Below are 25,152 nucleotides of genomic sequence, written 5' to 3'. Positions count from 1 at the left end.
CGTGCAGATCGAAGAGGTGCGGGAAATTGCCACGCTCACGCGCACGCACACACACACACAAACAAAGGCAAACATGCCCCCGTGTAGCCTTAACAGACTGTTGGGGCAAGTGCTGTTAGCGAACACCGATGAAGGCCAGGAAGGCACACGAGGGAGTGGGTGGCCAACACCACGCCCGACCGCCTTTGTCTCCCCAGTGGCGATGTTTACACATCGCACCAGGTGCTCATTTGAGGCTGATTCGACCTCGATTCAGATAATCGTCACTGGGTGTTGGCCGTGAGCGGGAATCGAACCCGGGTGGCCAGGTTCGTAGCGCGGCGTAGCGCTGACCACCACAGCACCGGCCGCGTGCGCGTCCCCGTCACCACTGCAGCAGCTGCGTGAGCCGCACCCACAGCTTGGTGATCCACAGGTTGGCCCCCAGCTCGCTCATGTACTGCAGCTCGGGCGTGAGCATGCGGCGGCACGCCCGCCGCGTCGCGCCCCGCGGGATGCCGCGCCTCAGGTTGTAGCCCATGATGGGCTGCGAGCCGATCGGCCTCCACGGCCTGAGGGCCGGGTCGCGCACCGCCGACGCGTCGACGGCACCCCCTTCCTCGGTGCACTCGAGCGCAAGCGCAGCGTTGCGTCGGCGCAGCGACGCCACGGCGGCGCGCATTCGCCCCTCGCCGAAGCGCGCCACCTCGCGCCACAGGCTGCGGTTGAAGTGCTCGTAGAGGAGCGAGTCGAGGCGGTTCCAGCGGCGTGCGCGGCGGTACGTGTCCGGGTCCATGCGCGGCGCGTCCGCCGTCGCCGCCGCCGCCGAGGCTCCAGCGGCTTCATCAGCGCCGTCATTTCCTCCGGGGTTACGGCCAAGGCCGTCGCTTCTCCCATCGTCGCCTCCGGTATCCGCTTCGGTCCCACGTCCCCCGTCGCCTTCGCCGGTGCGACTTCCTCCAGCGCCAGGAGTGTGTCTTCCACCGGTTCCGCGAGAAGCACCTCCGCTGGCACCGCCTCCACCACCACCAGCAGCGCCACCACCTCCTCCTCCCTCTCCTCGGCTCGCCGTGGACGTGGAGCGCGCGTTGAGCCTGAAGTAGGTGATGTCCTCTTCGTCCAGGCACAGCAGCTCCTTGAGCAGAACAAGCGACTCGTCAAAGTGCTCCGAGATCATGACGAGCGAGAAGGTGTCCTCTGCCTCCCGGATCATGCGCCGGACAATGTCCTCCTCCTCCTCCTGCCGATCGCCAACCGCGCCGCCACCGCCACCGCCGTCGTCCCGCGACAGCACCGCGTTGTTGTCGAAGCCCATGTCGAAGGCCTGCAGGTTCTTGAGGTAGTGCGAGTTGACGCTCGCCGGGTCGTAGTAGCCACGGGGATCGCGCAGGAACTCCCGCAAGGGGTCGTCGCCCCGGACCCTCCACGAGCTGGGCACGACGGCGCGGTAGTAGTGGAACGACGACTCGAAGACGCGCGCCGGGTCGCGCATGATGGTGAAGAAGGCGGCGTCGGGCGGCAGCAGGGGCGCCAGCTCGGCACGGCTGAAGCGCATGTGGCTGCAAACGACGTCGTAGCAGCGGCCCGGCGAGTAGCCCGCCACGCGGTAGCGGGAGAACGGCGAGGGATAGTCGAAGTCGTTCTTGCCGTTGGGAAAGGCGAAGCGCAGGCGGCGCTTCTCGCCCAGGCGGAAGAGGATGTTGAGCACGGTGCTGCTCGCCGTCTTGTGCGTCTTCAGGAACACGATGCCGTCCCGCGGCGCGCACGACCCGCGGGATCCGCCGTCTTGATGCCGCTGCTGCTGCCGCCCTCCGTCGAGAGGGGGACGCCGACTCGTGCCGCCGTGCGGCCCTCCCGCGGCCGGCTGCGCCGAGCACGAGACAGGCGGTGCCGTCCTGCGAACGTGAACGCGCGCGCGGCCACGGTTATACCAGGGTGTTTTAAAACAGTATATTTCACGATGGCAACATGTTACAATTACACAAAAAGTTACAAACGGTTTAATGAGTTATCAAGTTTTACTAGCCATTTTATAAATGCTCTATGTGCCCTCCACCTCCTGTACGGACAACATCGGGACGATAGTTGAATTCGTCCCAAACGCCTCTCAAAGTGTCTTCTTCCACTGAAGTCACCGCTGCCGTGATTCTGTTTTTGAGTTCATCCAGATTAGTCGCTAATGGTGGCACAAAAACACCACGGTCTTTGACGTATCCCCACAAGAAAAAGTCACAGGGTGTGGTGATGTCTGGGGATCTTGGGGGCCAAGAGTGTCGCGCCAAGTCTTGGGGTCCCGTGCGACCTATCCAACGTTGAGGCAGTGTGTTTTGCGAATGACTGAGGCTAGGGGCTGTTTGTGCGCTGGGAGAGGCATCCAGCGGTAATCATTTGAAACGCTATGCCACGCCCTCTCTATGCCCCGCCCTCTCTATGCCCCGCCCTCTCTATGCCCCGCCCTCTCTATGCCCCGCCCTTTCAAGTGGTAAGAGTTTCATTCATGGGCGGTTCGTGGTTGCAGAGATAAAGTGATTTCAAATCGGGTCCATCATTTTAAAACACCGCTCACAAGGGATCGTGATGACGCCTTGCGATAGGCGTCAGTTTTATTGCCAGATGAAGGAAAATCTAATTATTTTTCTGGCTTCATTTTGATGCTGGAAAAAAGGTCCCAAAGACACCGCGGCTCGGCCGGTGGAGCGAACTCGCCCGCAACTGGCAGATCGCGAGCACCGATGAAGGCCGGCACTGTGGCACACAAGGGAGGTGGGTGGCCAGCACCACGCCCGGCCGCCTTAGTCTCCCGAGTGGCGATGTTTACTACACACCATCACCAGGTACTCATTTGAGGCCGAGGCGACCTGGGGGAGGCCCAGGACCGGCTCAAATAATCGTCGTCGGCGTCGGCCTTGAGCGGGAATCGAACTCGGGTCTGCCGGGTTTGTGGCGCGGCGTGCTAACCGCTGCACCGCCGCTCCCCACACACATGCACGTGCACGTGTGTGCACGTGTGTAGACACACTTACGCACGCGCACCTCCACTCACACGCCGGGCCTCCTCCCGCTATCGGCGCAAATCGCTCGGTCAACATCACGGGGAAAACGTGGAACGGTTGCCGTGTTACCTCTGGGAAAAGTGTAGGGAGGCAGCAGGGAGACGGGTAGACGGGTAGGGTAGGGAGGTGGGTAGTGAGGGATGTAGGCAGGGAGATAGGTGGTGAGGGATTGAGGTCGTGAGGGAGTGATGGGAAGTAGTGAGGGAGGGAGGCAGTGAGGCAGGTAGTTAAGGCAGGTAGGTGGTTGAGGGAGGTAGGCAGGGAGATAGGTAGGTAGGGAGGTAGGTAGCGGCGTAGCTAGGAAGGCATGTGAATGAGGGACAGAGTTGTAGGTTGGTATATTAGGCAGTGTAGGTAGAATCAACATAACGCGTTCAGTGTATTTGGCTGCTGCTATACATTGCCACACGATAAGCCACTTGGTTGAGCTATCATTTGTGGCCCGGTCGCTTCTTAAACATCGGTATATAGCTGAGTGGGGCCTTACCTGGTAACATTAAACATAGTCTTTAGTTTAAGCAATTGCAGGGCTGCCACCGTTCACCTTTTTATTTTACAATACGGAATTGGCCAAAGACGCTGACACTCCTCATTCAGCTTTCTTAGATTAAACAAACCCATCATATACTACCATATTTGAGGGGGGGTCTGACTTTTTGTGACGCCGTGTGACGAAGCGGGGGGGGGGGGAGTCAAAAATCGTCCAAAATCGCGTGACGTCATTTATGGACGGCCCCTAAGATGTCGTGGAGGAGGTGGCTGCTACACCCCACCACCACCACCCCCGCCACGACTCTTCCCCGCAAAAAGTCACCCGCCGATAAGAGAAAGTCGCTCATTCATTGGAGTAAAATGTCAACAGAATGTATTCAATGGGAACCTCATTTGCCAGTAAAAATATGATAATTGGTTCTTTACCCTTCTATCTGACACCTTTTTACAAGGAGTCATGTTTGCATAGTCTATGCAAACATGACTCCTTGTAAAAAGGTGTCAGTTTTGTTGCCAGATAGAAGGGTAAAGAACCAATTATCAGAATGTATTCACTTAGTGCCCTGTTGTATGAAGTGCAATTTGCATTTGACGTACATCATTTTCTTCGAACGCGTCGGCTTTCGCGACCAATATGAAATCCACGCGTTTGTGGATTTACTCTGCAGCACACCGTGGAGCTGAAGTCGCAACTAATTGGCGCGTTTTGTTGACGCGACAAACTCCTTACTCGCTGCGTCGGGTGGTGGAGGGTTACGACACATTTATACTTCACGCCGTCTAACCCAAAAACATTAATCATGAACATCCTTCTCTGCTTACATATTCATCATCCTAATGACGTGCCATGCTTCTGTCACTTAATTTTGTCATTGCGCAAATGATGAGTTCAACAAGCATCTGACATCGAGTTACGCTTTTTGCAATATTTTCGATTTTCCTCCCGTGACGGCGCTGTTGGCTTTGTGCTGATTTATATTTGCTTAACTGCTGTACTTTATTTTATTAGGTCGGCTTTCGTCATGCTACTGGTAACCCAGGCCACTCTTGCAAATGAGACTCATCCCGATCCCGTGCGTTCTCGCCAGCTGGTCAAACAAAATAAACTTGACTTTGTGCGTACGCTGAACTTCTTTCGCACTGCACGTAGCCAGCCGTGCCAAGCGGAGGTGCGGGGGAAGGATAAAAACAACAGCAAGGACTTTGAAGGCCCCTCCATCACACGACGTCGTGGACATGGTTTGATCGTACTTTATCACACTGGCCGGTGTGGATTAGCGAATGGCGCTCAAGACCAGTTTCCGATACTGATGTTAGCCGTGGCTGGGAGCCAAACATCGGATAATTCTAGATTTGAAGTTTTCGTGACTGCAAGGATCCATACTCTTTGGTCCTTTCGGTAAAGTCACGTAGTTAAAAAAAATAAATGAAAAAACATATAAATTAAATAACGACGTTTCGGAGGCAACACAAGCTTCCGTCTTCAGATGGAACCGTCACAGCAAAATTACTGGGACCTGAAAACGGAAGCTTGTGTTGCCTCCGAAACGTCGTAATTTAATTTAGTTGTTTTTTTCATTTATTTTAATTTTAAAAAATTAACTACGTGACTTTACCGAAAAACCCATAGAGTAGAAATGTTTTGCTCGAATTCGCTCATCAGCTCAATATTTCAAGAGCCGCCAATGCAACGTGAATAACGCCACAGAGCAATCCTGAAAGAGTCGCATGCGGCCTCCAGATGCGCAGGCCCTTAATTTTTTTTACAAAAAAACGTATCCCATTCCCAAACAGGAATACAAATTTACACAGTTTTTGTCCATGAATTTAGGGGACGTGGTGAATTAACTTTGAGGGCCCTCTTGAGGAAGAGGCTTGGGACTCACTGAGGCTCTCCTGGATACACAAAGGTGGCGTAATTGTTACACATTACGAATAGTTCTCTAGACTCTACTTCTAAAGTAGTACACTTAACACCTTAGCCTCAGTAAGCATGTTTACAATGTTGGTGTACACGTGTCATTCGTGTTTGCTGTGTGTGTCAGCTAACACCCTGGACACCCTTGCAAACTACATGTTCCATCTCAGTGTGTTTGTTCAGGTGAAATATTGACGTAAAAATAAATATGTTTTAGAGTCTGTGCTATAGGCAGTTACTCTAATTATTTATTTATTTCGAGTGTTTGTTTGACGGTAAAACGAAAGTATGTCATCTTGGTAAATATATCTATTTATTGACAAATTATCCCACCACACAAAACCATATTTTTTGTTATACAAATTAATATGACTCGTCACCACATTACCGTCACCATCATTGGTACATTTGGCGTTCTTGCCATTCTTATAGTGCAAGGCTGTCACGAAGCCGCTGTGTTTCACAGGCGGGTAGAATTTATAGTCGTTTTAGCGTGGTTGTAGTGCGAGTGGGGGAGTTGATTTTGCTGCTGCTGCTGCTGCGTGGTTTATTACCCCAATCGAGTAATGTGCGAGTCATCCGATTTTCTTTTTAAATCTGCACCATGACTCCGCCACAGTTGGCCCGCTCTCTCTTTTCCGAATGACGTCCACGGGACGGTTGAAACTCACCGCGAATTTTCTGGTTATAATTCTCGTTTGTGGAACGCGCCACCACGAATTTCTGCAAGAAGCGACCCCATCCTGCTACCTGACCCCCTCCTCCCCTCTGGGCCACGTCGTTGAGTCGGTTCCCACAAGCGGTCGGTCGTATCGGATAAATAGTTTTTGGTACGGCTGGTTAACAAACAAAAACGTTTTAAAGAAAGACATTGGGGTGTAGAGTACCCATACTCTTTGGTTCTTTCGGTAAAGTCACGTAGTTAGAAATAAAATAAAACAAATCGCGACGTTTCAATCGCAACACAAACAGTCGTCGTCAGGCCTGATCAGGCCGCTTGTGTTGCGATCGAAACGTCGTGATTTGTTTTATTAAATTTTCTACCTACGTGACTTTACCGAAAGAACCAGCGATTATGGATTGCTGCAGTCATGAAAGCTTCAAATCAAGATTGTAGAGTACCCTGTTATTTAATCCAATCTTTAAGTTTCACTTTTCCAACAACATTCTTTTTTTAGATAATGAGCGTACAAGAATCGCAAACTCGTTTAATGTATAAAACGTGTAAAACGTTTAAAACGCAGCAAAAAGCATCGTAAATGCGTGGCCTTTGGTTTATTTTTTTTATTTTATAAAGGTCATAAAATAATTCGCGTTAAAACACGTGCTGCCATAAAATGAACGCGAACTCAAGGGACGGATGTCCTCCGTCGAATAGCCTCCCACGACAGCACTGATATGTGCGGATCTACAAGATTTTTTTTAATTAACCCCCGATGTTGGACGACTGGACACCAGGCCCCGGCGGGTCGTTGCGACGTTGGCGGAGCAAGGACGAGGGCGTAGAAAGAACAGCACGACAGTCGATTTGCTCCACTCCGCTCTCTTCGGCCCGTGCAACTCGCTCGCCACGTCACCGGCGAGAACGAGAGACGGTGGCGTGGGGCCACCGTTGCAATCCAAGTTGCGCGTCGTCGTCGTCGTCCCCCCCACGTTCCTTGCACGTTGAGCTGCGAAAGCCGCGCTTCTCTGCGTTTGCTGTCGACAAAGTGTCGAGGCAGATTTTGCATAATAGAGGTGTTTTTGGGTTAGATCGCGTAAATGTGTCGTTGAAACCCGCCACCACCCGGCACAGCCAACTAGTAAGGGTAGGCACGTAAACAGAACGTGGCCATCTTCTTGGTTCTTTCGGTAAAGTCACGTAGAAGGGAAGTAATACAATAATAAAAATAAAACATAATAAAATAATTCTCACGACGTTTCGGCCACAACGCAAGCAGCCGTCCTCAGGTGGAGAACAGGTCTGTCGGAAAGACAGCGTCATTCAGACTCAAGCAGCCGTCTGAATGACTCTGGGGTGCGAGTGGACGATTCCCTCGAGGCCCCAAGGGGATGCTGATGGAACTACCCACTTCATCTAGGAGACCTGTCGGTTCTTGTCGATTCACTGTAAGTTTTTACAACAATGCCCGGTACGACTCAAAATCCACATCGGAGAGATAAGGTGACAATAAAAAACGATAAAACCTGAGCGGGGGGGCGGGTTTATTTTATTTCTTCAGCTTTCTTTATTGTGTATCTCAGCGGGTTATGGTTTTCTATCGTCGTGGGGGTCGGTCTAACTTTTTTGTAAAGGGCCAGAGGACTTTTTTGGGTGAAAGGAATTTAGAAGTCATTGACGGCGTATCCAACCGTGCTTTGTGAGATGCTGCGGTGACCCGTTGGAGTGACGTTACATTTGATGGTGTGAGGGATCTTTGGTTGTGGCCCTTATATAAATGCATTTTTTAGTAAATATTCTAAGCGTTATACGGCCCAGAGCTAATGAACATACTCACGCTATGAACTAATAACGCTCGCCTTACATTTTTAAAAATAATAATAATAATTGACATTTATAAGGCGCAATTCATCCAGGAATCTGAGTGCGCCATACACGAAATTAACCATCTTTTTAAAATCAACGTTCAATAAATACTTTACGTAAATAATAGAAAATAAAGAATTTGCGTTTGTATTATTCACCATCACCAGCAGCCATGATCAATCCACTGCTAGATGAAGGCCTCTTCAAGGAGTCACACCCCCCCCCTTCCCGCCGCACGTCGCTGCGATGTATTCGATCCAACCGAGCACGAGGATCAATGATTTCACCGTTCCATCTCCACGGTTGTTCCCCCCTTGGCTCGCCACTTTTAGTCGCAGCCACCGGCCATCACTTCCTTCAAGCCGTGCATAACGCAGAATCAGACTCGGAATCATTATTTGTACTGGGAGGAGGAAAATCCGATGAGCTATAAAAAAAACACTTTATCAGAGATGTCCAGTATGGGTGGGTTCCGCATGTCACAACAGCAATGCAAGCCCAGCTACTTTTATTAACAGTCCACGTGAAGTCTGTAACTTGCGCATTCTTGTTTTTGTTGTCTGCCAAAAAGGTTGGGGACCGGTTTCTTGGAAGACAAATTTTTTCACGGACCAGTGGGGGGGGGGGGGGTCATCATTGGGTCTTTCCCCCTTTTCAAAGAAGATCTCCAGCGACGTTTGTTTTTGACTCATGTTGGCTAGGGGTTAGCTGCTTGTGGGCGAACCAAAACTGTGACTGAGACCACTCACCTCCTGCTGTGCGGCTTGGTTCCTAACAGGCCACGGACCAGTCACCGGTCCACGGCCAGGCGGTTGGGGACCCCTGGTCTACGGGACCTTTTGGCCAGTGTTAAAAAACTATGTAAATAAGAAGAGAGTTTACCCCATCTGGCTAATAAAACAGCAGTTGTGTTAAGATGTTTAAATGCCACTTAGAGTCATTTTCGCGAGGGACCATTCTGCGCTAAACACACACTTGTGAAAAAAATATGCAAACAAAGTGCTCTGGTAATATGTGCAATGTCTTTGAAACTGATTGACCTACACCGCCAGCGGCGTTTTACCTGTGGCACACCACCACGGCAAGGGGAGTAGAGTCAAGGATACAATATGTACGAAAACATAAAAATAATGGGAAAGGAAAGAGATAAAATCGCAAAAAAACGGAAAATAAGTGGAAAAGGAATGGGGTTAAAAAAAAACGAGACCCAAAGGGCCAGGAAAGCCGGGAGGGGAGGAAGAGGTTAAAATATAAAGGCCTCAACGTTCCCACATGGAACGGCGTCTGTTTTCACAGGGGTTGGTCACACAGAAGTCACGTGATTTAGACATAGAGAGAGGTTGTTTGTCGTTATATCCCTCGGCATAATCACAAGCATGCGTTGCCACGATTTTTTTTGTTCAACCTTTTTCATTAAAATGTTTTACAATTTTTGATGAGTAAAAATATGCAATCTTAGATTCTTGTACTGGATTGTGATGGGTTACAATGCTTTTTTTTTATATGTATGCAGGAAGTGACTGAGTGTATTTTATGATGTTTTAATGTGGAAATATACGGCAGGTCAAGTACTCTTAACACATGTTTCTAAATGTAGAGGGATTGGCGTCAGGGTTCAGGATCGAACCTACGTCCTCCTGTATACAAGGACGAGGTAGTTAACATCTCGCCACCGTTGGGCCCTTAACTGTGGTGGTGGTGTACCCATTTACACTGCTGGATGGAACAGAGGCAGACATTTCAGAAACGGGCACCCTCGTGTCAACTGCTGACAAGTTTTGAAGGTTCAAGATCCAGTGACGCCATTATACGCCATGGTTCACGTTCGTACAATTGAACACTTTAAAAGAAGTAAAAAAATATTCCAAAAATTGTCTTTCAAAATTATTCAATTTGAAATGAGACACCATAGCAGCAAGCAGCAACAGCAGCAATATCACCCACCCTCCTCTACTCTGAGACGACTACCGAACTCTGTAGACAACAATAACAACCGCCATTCGCCACTAAGTGGCGGTGACGTCACCACGACGCTTGTGCCAGGCCATGTGCACCTTGAGGTCACGTGAAGTGTCGAACGCCCGCTGGCAGGAGGTCACGGGGCAGACCCAGCAGGTGCCACGGGTCGACTGACCGAGATGAACTAGATGACTGGCTGATGCACCACCTGTGCCCCCTACTGTACCAACTTGCTGTGCTTTAGACAGTACCAATACCACATGCACTAAATGACCATTCTTCATGAGTACTATTAATACCTAAACAACGCATGCCATGGATGTATAACATGCATAAAGACACCGGTACCCCCAACCCCCCACCCGTGTATCATGCATCGCCCTTAACAGACTGCGAGTAGCACCACCTATCGGGCTGAACGATTAATCGATTTCAAATCGAAATCGCTATTTGAAACAATGCGATTAGCAAATCGCAAAGGCTGCGATATTTTGTCGATTTGTCCTATTGGAGTTTTCTTTTTTATTATTAAAACTTTCTTTATTTAACTTAACAATTGTTCTATGTTTCATTGTTCTATTTCAATTAAAACATTTTAATAAATACATGTTGGAAGCAATTCATATCTTTTAAGTGCTCATCCTTGCATTAGAATATATAGAGCAGTTCATATTTTTATGGTATCATGTGCTAATGCTCCATCACGTGTTTTAAATCTATTACACGGTGAATATTGAACTGAAGCCTGACTTTTAAAAATGTAATTGCAAATCAAATCGCAAATATTTGTTAGAAAAATCGCAGTTAGATATTTTCCCCAAATCGTTCAGCCCTATAGCCACCTATGAAGGCCGGCACGGCGCTTACGAGCGGGCGGGGAGGCCGCCTTTGTCTCCCCAATGCCGATGCATGCACACAGTACCGCAACAAGTGCCCATGTAAGGCTGAGTCGACCTACGGGAGGCCCCAGGACCAGTTCAAATATTCGCTGCCACTGTTATTGGTAGTGGCCGGGTATCGAACTCGGTGGTCCGGTTCGTAGCGCCACCGCTCCCCACATCACAGCTGCCGTTCGCCACTAAGTGGTGCTGACGTCAACACGGGGCTTGTACCAGGCTAGGTGCACATTGAGGCCACGCGAAGTGTGGAAGGCTCGCTGATGGCAGGAGGTCACGGGGCAGACCGAGGTGCCATGGGTCGACCGACTGAGATGACTGGCGGATGCACCACCACACGAGCTCCCTACAATGCGCTTTATCCGCCCGGCACTCCGCTCGTTGTTGTGAGCGTCGCTCCTCTGCCCTCCTCCGCTTTTGTTGGAGGGCGACAGCCTCCAATTGCCAAGTAGCGTCCCGCACCATCCTCCTCCTCCTCCTGCACAGAGGCCGATCTTCACATACCGCGCACACACGCACACGGCACTCACCTGGTATCTGTGTGATTCTCCAGTCCTCTGTCCCTGCTGCCGCTGCTGCTGTACAGGTAGCCGAGGGTACCGACAACGGCTCCGACCAGCAGCCACCTGTGTACGGAGCCCCTAATCAAACGATAGCCCCACATCCCTGCCACTCACTGCCCTCCTCCGTGTGCGTGTGTCTGTGTGCGTCCCGAGTATTCGGTTATATTAGCACGGGAAGATTGCATGTGGGCTGCGTGGGTGTGTGTGTGTACGTGTGCCTGTGTGAGTTGGCCCGTTTTTATGTTCGCTAACAGCGCTTTTCCCCAACAGGCTGTTAAGGCTATACGGGGGATCTTTGTTTTTTTGTGTGCGGGTTTCGGCCAGCCGTGGTACCGGCCACACCAACAATTAACCTCCGTGGCCGTACCTTAATAGGTGGTTCGCTAAGGACTAACAACAGCACCTGTTAAGGCTACACGGGTGATCTTTGTCTGTGTGACTGCGCGCGCGGCGTGGCGTGCGTGCGAACTGCGTGTGTACACTTGTATGTGAGTGTGTGTGTGTGTTACAATGATTGTTAAATTGACTCCTAGAAAAACGTGGAAAATGATGTGTGTGCCGTTGTTCGTGAAAGTATGCAACTTTTGTGGTGATGAAATTACGTGCGATCGCGTGTACGTGTGTGAAATTAGGTGGGTCAAAGTGTGCGCGTGTGTAACTGTGAATGTGTGTGTGAAATTGTGTTATGTGTGCATAACACAAAAATCGTTGATTATGAACAATATTGGTCGCGAAAGCCTACGTGTTAAAGTGTGCACGCGTGTTTTCGGAATTGCTCTCTATACTGCTACCCCTAGCACCCCCCTCTCTCGTACACCCTATAGCAGGCGGCCTTAATAGGCGCTCGCTAACGGCAAGCACCTTGTTCCACCAACACCCGAACAACAAGAACTCGGTCACAATGGTGCGGCCGGCTACACACGGGTAGGGAGAGACGAGGTGCCCCAAAACACGCGTGGGTGGACGGAGCGAGCAGCCTCGCCAGGCATGTTGGTGGCTGCTGCTGCTGCGTCAGTAACAGTCACCACCTCCTCCTCCTCGACCTTCCTCCTCCTCCTCCATCTCTCTGGGCGGGGGTGGGCAGGGATTGAAGTGAGAGAGGTGGTTGGGGTTGGTCTCGACGCGTGTGTTTGTGTGCGGGCTTCAATGTGCTCGCTCACAACACGTGCCCCCTTCAGTCTATTTTAAGGCTATACGGGGTGTACTCTTAGGTTTTTTCGGTAAAGTCACGTAGGTAAAAATACAAATAAATAATAAAAATGATAATATAAACAAAATCATTAATTTTACCTACGTGACTTTACCGAAAAAACCTAAGAGTATGAATCCTTGCAGTCACGAAAGCTTCAAATCTAGAATATATAGGGGTGTCTTTGGCCCTTCATAGGTGCTCGCGAACACCCATTGCCCCTGCAGTCTATTTTAAGGCAATACGGAGCAGGGGTGTATTTGGCCTGAGATGTTGGTATTTGGCCTGCAGAGGTGCTCGCTAACAGCACTTGCCCCAAAAGGCTGTTAAGGCTACACGGTGGATATTTGTTTTTGTATACGTATGCATATTTGGGGAGCGGTAGTCTAGCGGTTTGCGCGCTGCTCTACAAACCCGGCGACCCGAGTGACGATTTTCACGGCCAGTGACCTTGATCTGAGCCAGTCCTGAGCCTCCCCGAGCAAAGCATCGCCCCTGGGGAGACAAAGGCGGCCGGCAACCCCACCCTCTCGTGAGCTGTTCTGGTCTTGATGCGTGCTCACTAACACCACCCGCCCCAACAGTCTGTTAAGGTTATGCGGGGAATCTTTGTGCGCATATTACCTGGGTCTGTCCCGTGACCTCCTGTCAGCGAGCCATCGACACTTCACGTGGCCCTCCGCACTATTTCCCCCAAGTTCTGATAACCTTGTTCAACTCGAGAAACCTGTTAAACTCTCACCTAATGTTCCACTTCAGTCGTGCTGTCTGTTGCTGGCCACTTGACGTTTTTTTGTGCTCAGCGACGGTAAAAAAACCCCACAAATTGAGGACGCAATTTTAACTTTTATTTATTTAAGGGGTGCCACGGTGGTGAGATGTCATCTTCATCGCCTGCTATGCAGGAGGTCGAGGGTTCGATCGCGATCCTGACGCCTGTAGATTTTCGCCGTGGCCGCGTGGATTTTTTCTCCGGGTCCTCTGGTTTTTCGCTCCACATTGAGATTATTTAGATTATGTTTGCGCTACAAATGTCCAAATGATGGGCGACTTTAATGAGTTATCATTTGTGGCCAGGTCGCTTTTGAAAAACAAGTTAATACCTCAGTGGGCTTTGCCTAGTAGGATGGGGATTGTTAAGTTTAATTTGTACGTGTTTGGGTGATATGTTTATCTTTCTTGTATTTTGCACTACCATTGTGTTTTTGTATCGTGGACATCTGTGAAAAAAGAGCTTTATAGCTCATAGGATTCCTCCAGTATAACTAAATATTCTGATTCTGATACATATCTGGTAACAAATGTAGCCTCTGCACGTGGGTAAGAAGTGACCCGAATATAAAGCGACGCGTGTCCTTGGCTGCTCGAAAGAAGGGCGCTTTCACAATTTGGAAAAATAATTATTTTTTGCAACTGAAGGTTGGTTGTTATTCTTCGCTTTAAAAGAATAATAATAATAATAAAATAATAATGCCTCTGGCTCTCATTCCCACACCACAATATTCACACGTGGTGTGATTAACCAGCTCACGCACTCCGCACACGACAACAACTGATTTTTCTGGGACGATCATTTCAGTACAATACCATTTATATTCACTGTATCATCAGCGGTCATGATCTATCCACTGCTGGATTAAGGTATCGACCAACGGGTCATTATCTCTGACGGTCTTGCGATGCAACAAACCATCTCGCTCCTGTCGCGCGAGCCGATTTTGTCGCTCCATCTCCACGTGTGAACGTCACTCTCCCGGGCGTGTTCGTTCCCTTTGGCTGCCTTGCACCTCCGATTACTACAGCTGGCTACGTGCGGAGCAAAAGAAGTTCAACGTGCATACATACATACACACAAAAATAAAGATCCCCTATATAGCCTTAACAGACTGTAGGGGCAAGTGCTGTTAGCGAGCACCTATGAAGGCCGGAACGGTACACGAGGGGGTGGGTGGCCAGCACCACGCCCGACCGCCTTTGTCTCCCTAGCGGCGATGTTTACACACCGCACCAGGTACTCATTTGAGGCTGAGTCGACCTAGGGGAGGCCCAGGACCGGTTCAGATAATCGTCACTGGTGTTTACCGTGAGCGGGAATCGAACCCGGGTCGCCAAGTTCGTAGTGCAGCGCGCTAACCGCTACACTACCGCTCCCCACACACACATACATACACACATACATACATACACACACACATACACACATACATACATACACACATACATACATCCACACACATCCACACATACATACATAAACACATACATACATACACACATACATACACACATACATATACACACACATACATACATACACACATACATACACACATACATACATACACACATACATACATACACACACACATACACACATACATACATACACACATACATACATCCACACACATCCACACATACATACACACATACATACATACACACATACATACACACATACATATATACACACACACATACACACATACATACATACACACATGCATACATACACACATACATACACACATACATACATACACACACATCCACACATACATACACACATACATACATACATACACACACATACATACACACACACACATACACACATACATACACACATACACACATACATACACACATACATATACACATACATACACACATACATACATACACACATACATACACACACTCCGTCGTTAGTCTCGACCACAGGCCATGATCACGTCCAGTGAGTGACACGTCCCGTTCACATCCACCTGTACCTCTCTTTAACAGTCAATATGATGTCTCGATAATGCAGGTTTTATTGGTTATATCGCGTAAATATATAAATGTGTCATTAAACCAGCCACCACCCGACACAGCCAACTAGTAAGGGTTGTCACGTAAACAAAACGTGGCCAATTCGTCACTAGTACAGCACACCGGTGTGTTGGAGAGCCAAGCCACAACATTTACAATTTTAGTACAACGTTTCGCCAGTAATTACAACCAGCTTCATCAGGCGACAACCCTTACTAATTGGCTGTGTCGAGTGGTTGCGGGTTTAACGACACGTGTATATATTTACGCGATCTAACCACAAAAAACACCCTGTACTGTGGATGATATTGGTCGCGACATCTCTACTACGTGTTCAAATTACGTCTCAAAAACTAACATTGGTCTCCTGGTTAGTTCCACAGCACCTTTGAATCCACCAGCCAAGGCGTCGGTTGGAATGGTGACGGAGAAGATGGTGTGATCACGGGATCACGGGATATAAACGGAGACACCGTCAAAATCTGACCGACAATGCAGGAATCGAATCTGCTTGGAACTGTGAGCGGGGATTGGCAGACACAAAGTGTTGGATTCTTCGGTGGTAGTGAGAAGGCATTCGGGGAATCGGTGAAATTGAAATAGCGGCGAACCTTCTTGCGCAATATTTCATTCCGGTCGAATGATCGCAGTGTCGCGGTCCCATTAAGAGCGGCAATATTGTCCGGAGCTAATTTCCGGACAACTGCGACTGCGGTTAAATCCCTGTTGACGATGAATCTGACAACACTGACAGGGATCGAGGAAGGACAGATGTCTGAGATTGGAAATTGGGACGTTCTTTTGGCAACACGGGCCAAAGAGCTCATCTGTTCGGCGTGATGTGGCGCGCTTTGGCGTTTGAGCTGCCCACATTGAATGGCGCACTGTGTGCTTCAGTATAAAATGAGCAAATGAACGGCTGACGATGCAATACAAATTAATCCCGTAAAAAATGTGGATTCATCACCAACAAAACGTGGTCGTTCCACTGCTGCAAGAAGGCCTCCCCATGCCATAATCTCACGATTCTAGAACTGATTTAAGATTTACAGTATTCGAATGAGCTGAACTATTTCTTGTACATTTGTGCCATTTCAGTCCAGGCTGCAATATGTGAACAGGTGACAGATCTCACGGACACGTGACACAAACTCTTTTTGTTGTTGTTGTTGCATTGAACGGGGTCCCACAGCGTATACGGAGTGTTAATGCCAATAACAAACATCTGGTAATCCAACAACGTATGTTTAACAAAGTCTGACACTGCTGATGAGAAAATGAATGCCAAAAGCGGTCCCGAGTTTGCTGATGTTAAATAAAATTTTTTTGCGGAATGCATTGAAGGCCGTGCGGCACGATGGGATGTAAAAAAAAAAACTTGAACTTTTTTTGTGCAAAGCCAAATATGGGAAGGAGGTGTTATGTCCACATTTTTCTGCTTACATTCGCTTTTACCTCTGACGCACTGTGTGTGTTTTGTATAAGGGCCAATGCCACTTCGTGCCAGTCCCCTCCGCGTGCCTGCGCCCCTGATGTCTGACACCGCCACCCAATCACCACTCCCCCAACCACCGACAAAGATCCCCCGTGTAGCCTTCAACAGACCGTTGGGGCAAGTGCCGTTAACCAGTGCCGGATTAAGTTAGTGCGGGGCCTGTAGCATATGCTATAAAGCGGCCCTAAATAAAATAAAAACACGTAAATATAAAAACACAAATGTTTAACTTGCACAGTAAAGTAATTGGTTTTTTTTTCATTTGCTATACAGACAGATAATACGACAAATCGCTAACCTTAAACACCCAGTCGTTCATAAAAGTCGAAGGCAGTATAGTACTATAATATAGAGCAAGTGCAGATTTACTGAACCGGAATTGATAGCTTAAAAGCATTTAGCGTGGGGTCCTTGAAAGTGCGGTGCCCATAGCATATGTAGCTACTTTTGCTACTAAGATGATCCGGCACTGCCGTTAACGAGCACCTATGAAGGCCAGAACGGCACAAGCGGGGGCGGGTGGTCAACACCACGCTCGGCCGCCTTTGTCTCCCCAGTGCCGATATTCACACACCACACCAGGCACTGGCTTGAGAATGAGTCGACCTAAGTGAGGCCCATCACCGGTTAAAATATTCGCCGCTGTTGTTGGTCGCGAGCGGGAATCCAACAGTTCGTCGGGTTCTTAGTGCAGTGCGCGCTAACCACTTGCACCACCGCTCCCCACTGCCCCCCCTAACCATGCCATGCGTGCGTGGGTCTACACAGAGGTGATGTCACGATGGGCTTTTTTTTTATATCGTCCAAAGATCACCGTTTCAAGCGGTGCCAGTGTGAGCCACTCCCTCCCCTCCTCCACCAACCCCTGGCACGAATTACAAGCGCGCTGTATACGTGATCCCCCTCCAATGCGTCCTAACCAGGGATGACAAAGAAAATTCTGGCCAGAGCTCTCTCTCTCTTTTTTTAACAATCAGAGGAAACCAGAAGATGCTCGGTGTAGTCGAAACTTTGCCTCGTTCATCATTTTTTTCAATGAATTGCTTTATGTGCCTCCCCCCCACCCCCGTTTAAGGATTTCTCTCTCTCGCTCTCTCTAAACGGAGCCCACGTTCACCCACAGTTTCAACGATCGAGGCGTGCCAAGGCTGTACCTTTATTCCGTTATTGCAAGCGCGTTGCCGATGCCTCCAGCTCCGGATGAGAGAGGAACGCGACGTGGTGCCACTCGCGCGGGGGCGTTGGCGAGGTCAAATTCCAGCCGAGTTCGAAGATCCATTATCAGTCGTTGCTATTGTCGTTATTGTCGTCATCTGCCATTGTGAATTTGGGGTTAATCTAATTTTAGAAATCACGATTGTCATAGTCAGCATCATCCATCGTTCATTTGGGTTTTCTTCCACTGATCAGCATTATTCATTTGCTCCTCATTATTCACTGTCATCATCATTTATATCCATTGGTCATTCGATTTTCATCCAGTGTTCATCATCATCATCATTTGTTCATTGCGTATTTGAGTGTCATCATCGTCGTCATCATCAGAGCAAAATGAGCATCTCCCGGCGAGTGCCTTGTCGTCGATGTGTTTGTCACGTGGCAATTCAACCAAAGCGATGTTTAGCCCTCAGAGGTGGATTTCGCCGCATCAAAATAAAACGGAGGGTGTAGCGGTGGCACGGTAATTCTATGTACCTGGCGACCTGAGTTCGATTCCCGGCCACGGTTAACATCAGCGGTGAGTGATATCTGAACACCATCTCGGGTCCCCATCAACATCAGTTCGCGTGCAGGAGTGAGATGGCTTGTGGGATCCCAGCACCACAAGAGATGATGATGATGATGACGATGATCTTGAATAGAACAGTGGACAAAACATGGCCTAGGACGATTATGACTATTTAATCCTTCATATTCTTGGGTTTTTTCGGTAAAGTCACGTAGGTAAAAAAATAAATTCAAATTAATAAAAGTAAAATAAAATTAAAAAAATCACGACGTTTTGGAGGCAACACAAGCTTCCGTCTTCAGGTGAAACCGTCACAGCACGCTTTCTGTATCAAGTATTTTATTTTACTTTTATAAATTTTAATTTTTTACCTACGTGACTTTACGGAAAAAACCCAAAAATATGAATCCTTGCAGTCACGAAAGCTTCAAATCTAGTATTTAATCCTTCCTTCGTTTCTCAGTCCGCTGGTCCTGGTGAGGGTCGCGGTGAAGGTGGTCCAGACCTCCCTTTTCCTGGCGACAGACTCTAGCTCTTCCTGGGAGATTCCCAGGCGTTCCCAGGCCAGCCGAGCGACATCGTCCCGACAGCGTGACCTGGGTAATTGTTCAATTATTTTGCTGAACTTGTGGGGTGTGCGGTGGTGCAGTGGTTCGCTCACGTGCGCGATGAACCCCGCGACTCGCAGCCACGGTCATCATAATTGGCCAGTGTGATATCTGAACTGGTCCTGGGCTTCCCACCCCACAATTAATGACACTGACCATCAGTTGGTCAATTTGGTCGTGGCTTTGGGTCGGCACGCTGGCGATGCTAAGGCACCGCGCAAGGTGAGACCCCCCCAACACACCCCACCGTGCAGCCCACCGCAGTGCCATTTGGTATCACCGCCGGCATGGCACGGGTTAATGAATAAGTTATCCGGGTAATTGCAGATGCAGGCATGCATTATGCATGTGTGTGTTGTGCACGCTTCGGAAGCCTAATTTAATGAAAATGGTTTCGCGTGACCTTAGCATATTGTATGGATATATTTATATTTCTTACAAGGCTGCGTTAATGACCGAGGTGTAAATGATTCAGAGCAACAACGCCCGGGAAATCATGAAAAACAAATACAATTCAAGGTACGATTTAGCAATGGAATGCGAGCACATCGCATATTCCGAGTGTCATATAATACGCCCAGGGTAAGTTAGACGCACCCCCCAAACTTGTGCCCGGTGTCAAAAAAAGTTATACTAATCTGGTGACGCACGCACACGCACACACACCTACCAGATTATAATACGTACCCTCAACTTACGCTTTCAACCACACGGTGAAAAGATGCGTGCGTCTTACAATCCGTAAGGTGCAGCACAGAGTACTTCAAATAACAAATCAAAATCAGGAATATATCTTTGTTTGTTTTATCGTGAGCGAGACACGATTGCTGTATGATATGACACGAGAGGCGTTTGCGTGTGGACAACGGTTGCTGCCATCGTGTAAGCTCGAATGTTTACGGGGTTGGGACAGCAGGTGGATGTGAATGTATCAATGCAAGCGCACGTGCACAGCGGTGCTCAAGGTGAAGCGAGTGGCGCTGTGTTGATAGCGGCATGGCGATCACCACGGCGGTGCAGTCACATAAGACAGAATTAGAATATGTATTGATACTGGAGGAATCCGATGAGCTATAAAGCTCTTTTTTTTACAGACGTCCAGTATTCGGGTCAGAGCGTTGCAACACCAAACAATAAAAAAACACGATCGGAGTGCAAAGTATGGGAAAGGTAGACAGGGGGGAAGAGACCCAAGACAAAGACACAAAGACAGAGCAGACACAGACATGTGACCAAGACACAGAGACAAGGAGAAAGACAGAGAGAGAGAGGCAGACATGGAGTTACATGAAGCAAGTCACCCGGTGAGACAGAAACACATAGAGAGAGAACAACATATTTCGGAACCAGGATTCGAACCCAGGATTAGGCGACAGCCGGTTTAGTGTTGTGGCCTCTAGGTCAGCCGACCACATCAATTGTTTATCTTTCATCTTCTTGGTTCTTTCGGTAAAGTCACGTAGAAGGGAAATAATAAAAGAATAAAAATAAAACATAATCAAATAATTCTCACGACGTTTCGGCCACAACGCAAGCAGCCGTCCTCAGGTGAAGAACAGGTCTGTCGGAACAGGCCTGTTCTTCACCTGAGGACGGCTGCTTGCGTCGGAACAGACCTGTTCTTCACCTGAGGACGGCTGCTTGCGTTGTGGCCGAAACGTCGTGATAATTATTTTATAATGTTTTATTTTTTTATTTTTTTATTTCCCTTCTACGTGATGACTTTACCGAAAGAACCAAGAAGATGAATCCCTGCAGTCACGAAAGCTTTACATCGAAATTGTATTATTTTTTATTTTTATTATTTTATTATTTCCCTTCTACGTGATGACTTTACCGAAAGAACCAAGAAGATGAATCCCTGCAGTCACGAAAGCTTTACATCGAAATTTTATTATTTATTATTTTTATTATTTTATTATTACCCTTCTACGTGACTTTACCGAAAGAACCAAGAAGATGAATCCCTGCAGTCACGAAAGCTTTACATCGAAATTTTATTATTTTTTATTTTTATTATTTTATTATTTCCCTTCTACGTGACTTTACCGAAAGAACCAAGAAGATGAATCCCTGCAGTCACGAAAGCTTTAAATCGAAAGAGAACAACATATTTCGGAACCAGGATTCGAACCCAGGATTAGGCACAGCCGGTTTAGTGTTGTGGTCTCCAGGTCAGCCGACCACATCAATTGTTTATCTTTCCTTTGCGGGAGAAAGAGACGAACAGGAGTGTTAAGCGTGCTGGGAGGCGGCAGGACAATAAATGTCTGAGTCAGCGTGCTTGTGTTGCTACCCACAAGCATCATTTGTGGAAGTGTGAGAGTGGGTGATATTTTTCCATACTTGTTCAGGTGCCCTCCCTCCCATCTCAAACTAATGTTGATTCGTGTTGGCTTACACATGGACGTATTTGGGTCATCGACAGTATCGGCTATGGTTAATGCACTGCTGGACGAGGGCCTCCCCACACCATGCCATCTCTCACGAGATCCTGCGACGTATGAATCCATCCCATCACCTGCGCACGAGCTGATTGCATCGCTCCATATCGCAGGTGGACAATGTCGCAGACGGGTTCCATCGAGTGGCGTAGTGGAGTGGGGCAATCGGTCAGGTGGGGCCCCCAATGTTTTATTTGTCTCGCACGGTCGCACCTAGGGTTATTACTTTTCGCGGCTCCTCTTGCCAAAATCACATCATTAGGCTCACGGTCTCGAACATGTAACGCTGTAGGGGCGCTCCGTCTTCGCAAAATGCAACCGCTACAGCCCCGTAGCTACATCTCTGCAACATAATTCTTATCGACGCGAATCTCACGACATAAACACCCCGGTAATGGAGTTCTTTGTGAAAGCATTTTCATACAAAAAAAAGAAACGTAAACCGCGTTTTAAATAAGTTTTTGTTCTTTTACACAGTTGTTAAAAAATAAAACAGATCTCATGGTGGTTTTACCAAGGGGGTCCCACCTCGTAGCTTCGGTCACCAGTTGCAGGGGGAGGACAAGGCACTCCCTGCCCCCACGCTAGTTATGCCACTGCTGTCTCTATTTCTCTGCTGCCACTTCTAACACGTCGTAGGCTTTCGCGACCGATATCATTCATAATAAAGGTTTTTGGGTTAGATCGCGTAAGTAGAAATGTGTCGTAACCCTCCACCACCCGACACGGCCAATCAGTAATGGATTTGTCACGTCAACAAAACGCGCCAATTAGTTACTATACTCTTTGGTTCTTTCGGTAAAGTCACCTGAAGACGATTGCTTGTGTGGCGATCGAAACATCGTGATCTATTATTTGTTCTACCTACGTGACTTTACCGAAAGAACCAAAGAGTATGGATTCCTGCAGTCACGAAAGCTTCAAATCAAGATCAATTAGTTACTACTTCAGCCCACCGGTGAGTTTGGAGAGTAAATCCACAACATTTATAATTTACTCCCGTTTTATTTTTCTCGACCATCATCAATTATCATCCCGTTCTTGCGACGCGTCCTGCCCGTGCAGCCCGCTTTACTTTTCGACAAGCGATTGAATCAGGGCATGAATGGGGGGGGGGGGACAGAGCAAAAAACAACCGCATTAACATTTAACGGAGTGGCGTTAAATGTCACTGCCGTGGTCTCCACTTGCCCTGCGGGACGCGACGATCGCTCGGCATTGCTTTGTTCGTCCTCAATCTCTCCCCACCGTCCTGTGCCGCTCACCGCAGTGTCCCCTTCATCATCATCATCATCACCGCCACTACCATCAATGATGCACAGCGCACCGTCTGCTGGCCGCGGTGGTGGTGGTGGTGGTGCCACAGCAGCCATGATGTTGGCCACCCACCCTTCCGTCACTACCCCTTTCGATATGTAAAGTTTTGGTGAGATGGCAGAGGAGATGAGGATGAGAAATTATAGACGCGGCGCGATGAGAGAAGCATGGGCAAAAGGTGGGAGGCGTAAACGGGACGAGAGATACGGATGCCTAAAGGTCTAACACCGTTTGAGACTAGGCTCGAAAGAAAACTGTCTCTGGTGTGGACCAATCAGTTTCAAAGACAATGCATATGGGGCCGTCCATAAATGACGTCACGCGATTTTGGACGATTTTTGACCCCACCCCCCCTTCGTCACACGACGTCACAAAAAGTCAGACCCCCCTCAAATATGACGTCATGTGAGGGTCGCTAGCCCCCGCGATCCCTCCCTCGGTACCCCTAACGGCCGGGTTAACCTCATTACTCGCCCCCTCGCTGCTAGGCGAACCGCTGCTGCGTTCTTCACCCATGGGGTGAGAGCCGTCGCTCCAGGATTCCCCTCCCCCGCGGGTCCGCGTAGTAGGCATGTTTAATTACGCACGCGCACACCCACACACAGCTCTGCGCGGCACTCACTCAACCCTCGCCGCTCACGTTATGATCGCGCACCGGGGGTACGCTGATTACGCACGCCGCGAGCTTACGCATACACAGTACCACACGCGTTCACCCTTATAACACGAGATCACACGAGGCCACGATCAGCTATTAATGATTTATTGTCTACTACGTGGGACTGGTTGTTGAGTCAGTATGAATCGACGAGGCTGCCTACTCTACTAACCCGGAACCTATTCCCTATTTATCGTTCACGAAACACTTTTACCTCCTTACTCACGGTTTGAGGCACTCGACGTTCCGTGGGTTTTCCTCGCTGCTCGCCTCGACACGTCGCACGGACGTCCGGAGGGCAGAGCTGGGGCCGTCCTGGACGTTGGCTTCTCGGAGCAAGAGAGCGATTTTCCCTTTTTGCCCCACTATTTATCCTCCCTACATCAAAGGGAGGCTGCGCTGAACAATGGGCTCGTGCACCTCGAGCCCGCGCACGGCGGTTCCGGCGCTTTTGATATGCTAATCAGTGAGCGGCGTTGGCGGCGTACATCCTAATTACTCCCTTACCCTTCCTAACAATGGGGCCTGTGCGCTCAAGCATAATGTTCCCAACCCTCCATGACTATGCGCAAGAGTCCATGCGGTCCCGCTATTCATGCTGTCCCCTCCCTCCTCCGCCTGTCTCGTCGACCCGTGGGGGTGTGTGTGGGGGGAAAATGCGCCTCCACCGCGGTGGCCGAATGCCCCATGCCGCGACCCCACCATATTAAGGCTGGTCGCAGCGCCGCGGCGCCACGTAGCACGGGGGAGGTCGTCCAATTCCCTGATCGCCGGAAACCGTGAAAGTTTAATCCCGATAAGGGCTTCTCGGATAAAAACCGGTCGGCCAGGTGACCTCCCCACGAGCTCTATGGGGGGGGGGGGAATGCGTGCGGGTGTGTTCGTGCGAGGTGAGGTGAGGGGGACGCGGGGTCGGCTCCGTCGCTTGGTGGTGGCGAGGTCTTAGATGGGGCGCCTGCTGAACGGCTTCGTGGCGGCGGCATGACATAGCCCCCCGAGGTGCTGGTCCCCGTCCCGGGTTGACTGGAGCACCTTGCTTGAGCCGCGCCCACGAGGAAACGCTGCGGGATCCGGGGGGTCCGTCCGGCCCTCGTGGCTGGTCTCGGGGTGGGTGGCTCCGTCCTCTGCAGCTCCTGCGGCGGCCTCCTCCTCCACTCCAGCGGCTCTCCCTGTACCTCGGTACCTGCGGGCTGGGGTACAAACTCAGAAGCGGAGGGGTTTAGGGGCCGTCGTCCGCGCCGTCCCCTGGCGGGGTCGGGGCGTCTCGGGGGCCCGGCGGGGCCCATGTAGGGTGCGAGGCCCCCCAACACGAGGGGTGCGGGTACTCCGGGATTACGGGGCCTTCGAGTGACGGGGTTCTCTCTCGCCGGGGCCGCTTTCCACGGTTTTAAGCGGCGGACGTTGACCACCGTCTCTCGATCCCTCTCCCCGCCATAAATTAGTACCGTCCAGGGGGAGATCTGTCGCACCACGGTCCAGGGTCCCCGCCAGTAGGTCGTCAGTTTCCCCAC

The 25,152-nt window shown here is 49.5% G+C and overlaps 1 protein-coding gene across 1 annotated transcript; it reads right to left on the bottom strand.

Annotated features, from left to right (window-relative positions):
• Positions 1-364: 364 nt before the first annotated feature.
• On the bottom strand, positions 365-11,488 carry LOC144932896 (galactosylceramide sulfotransferase-like). The gene is made up of 2 exons (XM_078857284.1): positions 11,355-11,488; positions 365-1,874 (listed from the first exon to the last, which is right to left on the bottom strand). Exons 1-2 carry the CDS (start codon positions 11,486-11,488, stop codon positions 365-367), a joined length of 1,644 nt encoding a protein of 547 aa, XP_078713410.1.
• Between the last annotated feature and the right edge of the window lie 13,664 nt (positions 11,489-25,152).

This window comes from Lampetra fluviatilis, chromosome 6, assembly GCF_964198595.1.
Source record: "Lampetra fluviatilis chromosome 6, kcLamFluv1.1, whole genome shotgun sequence".
Lineage (NCBI taxonomy): Eukaryota > Metazoa > Chordata > Hyperoartia > Petromyzontiformes > Petromyzontidae > Lampetra > Lampetra fluviatilis.
Note: the sequence above shows the minus strand (reverse complement) of the source record. Positions and strands in the feature narration are given on the sequence as shown.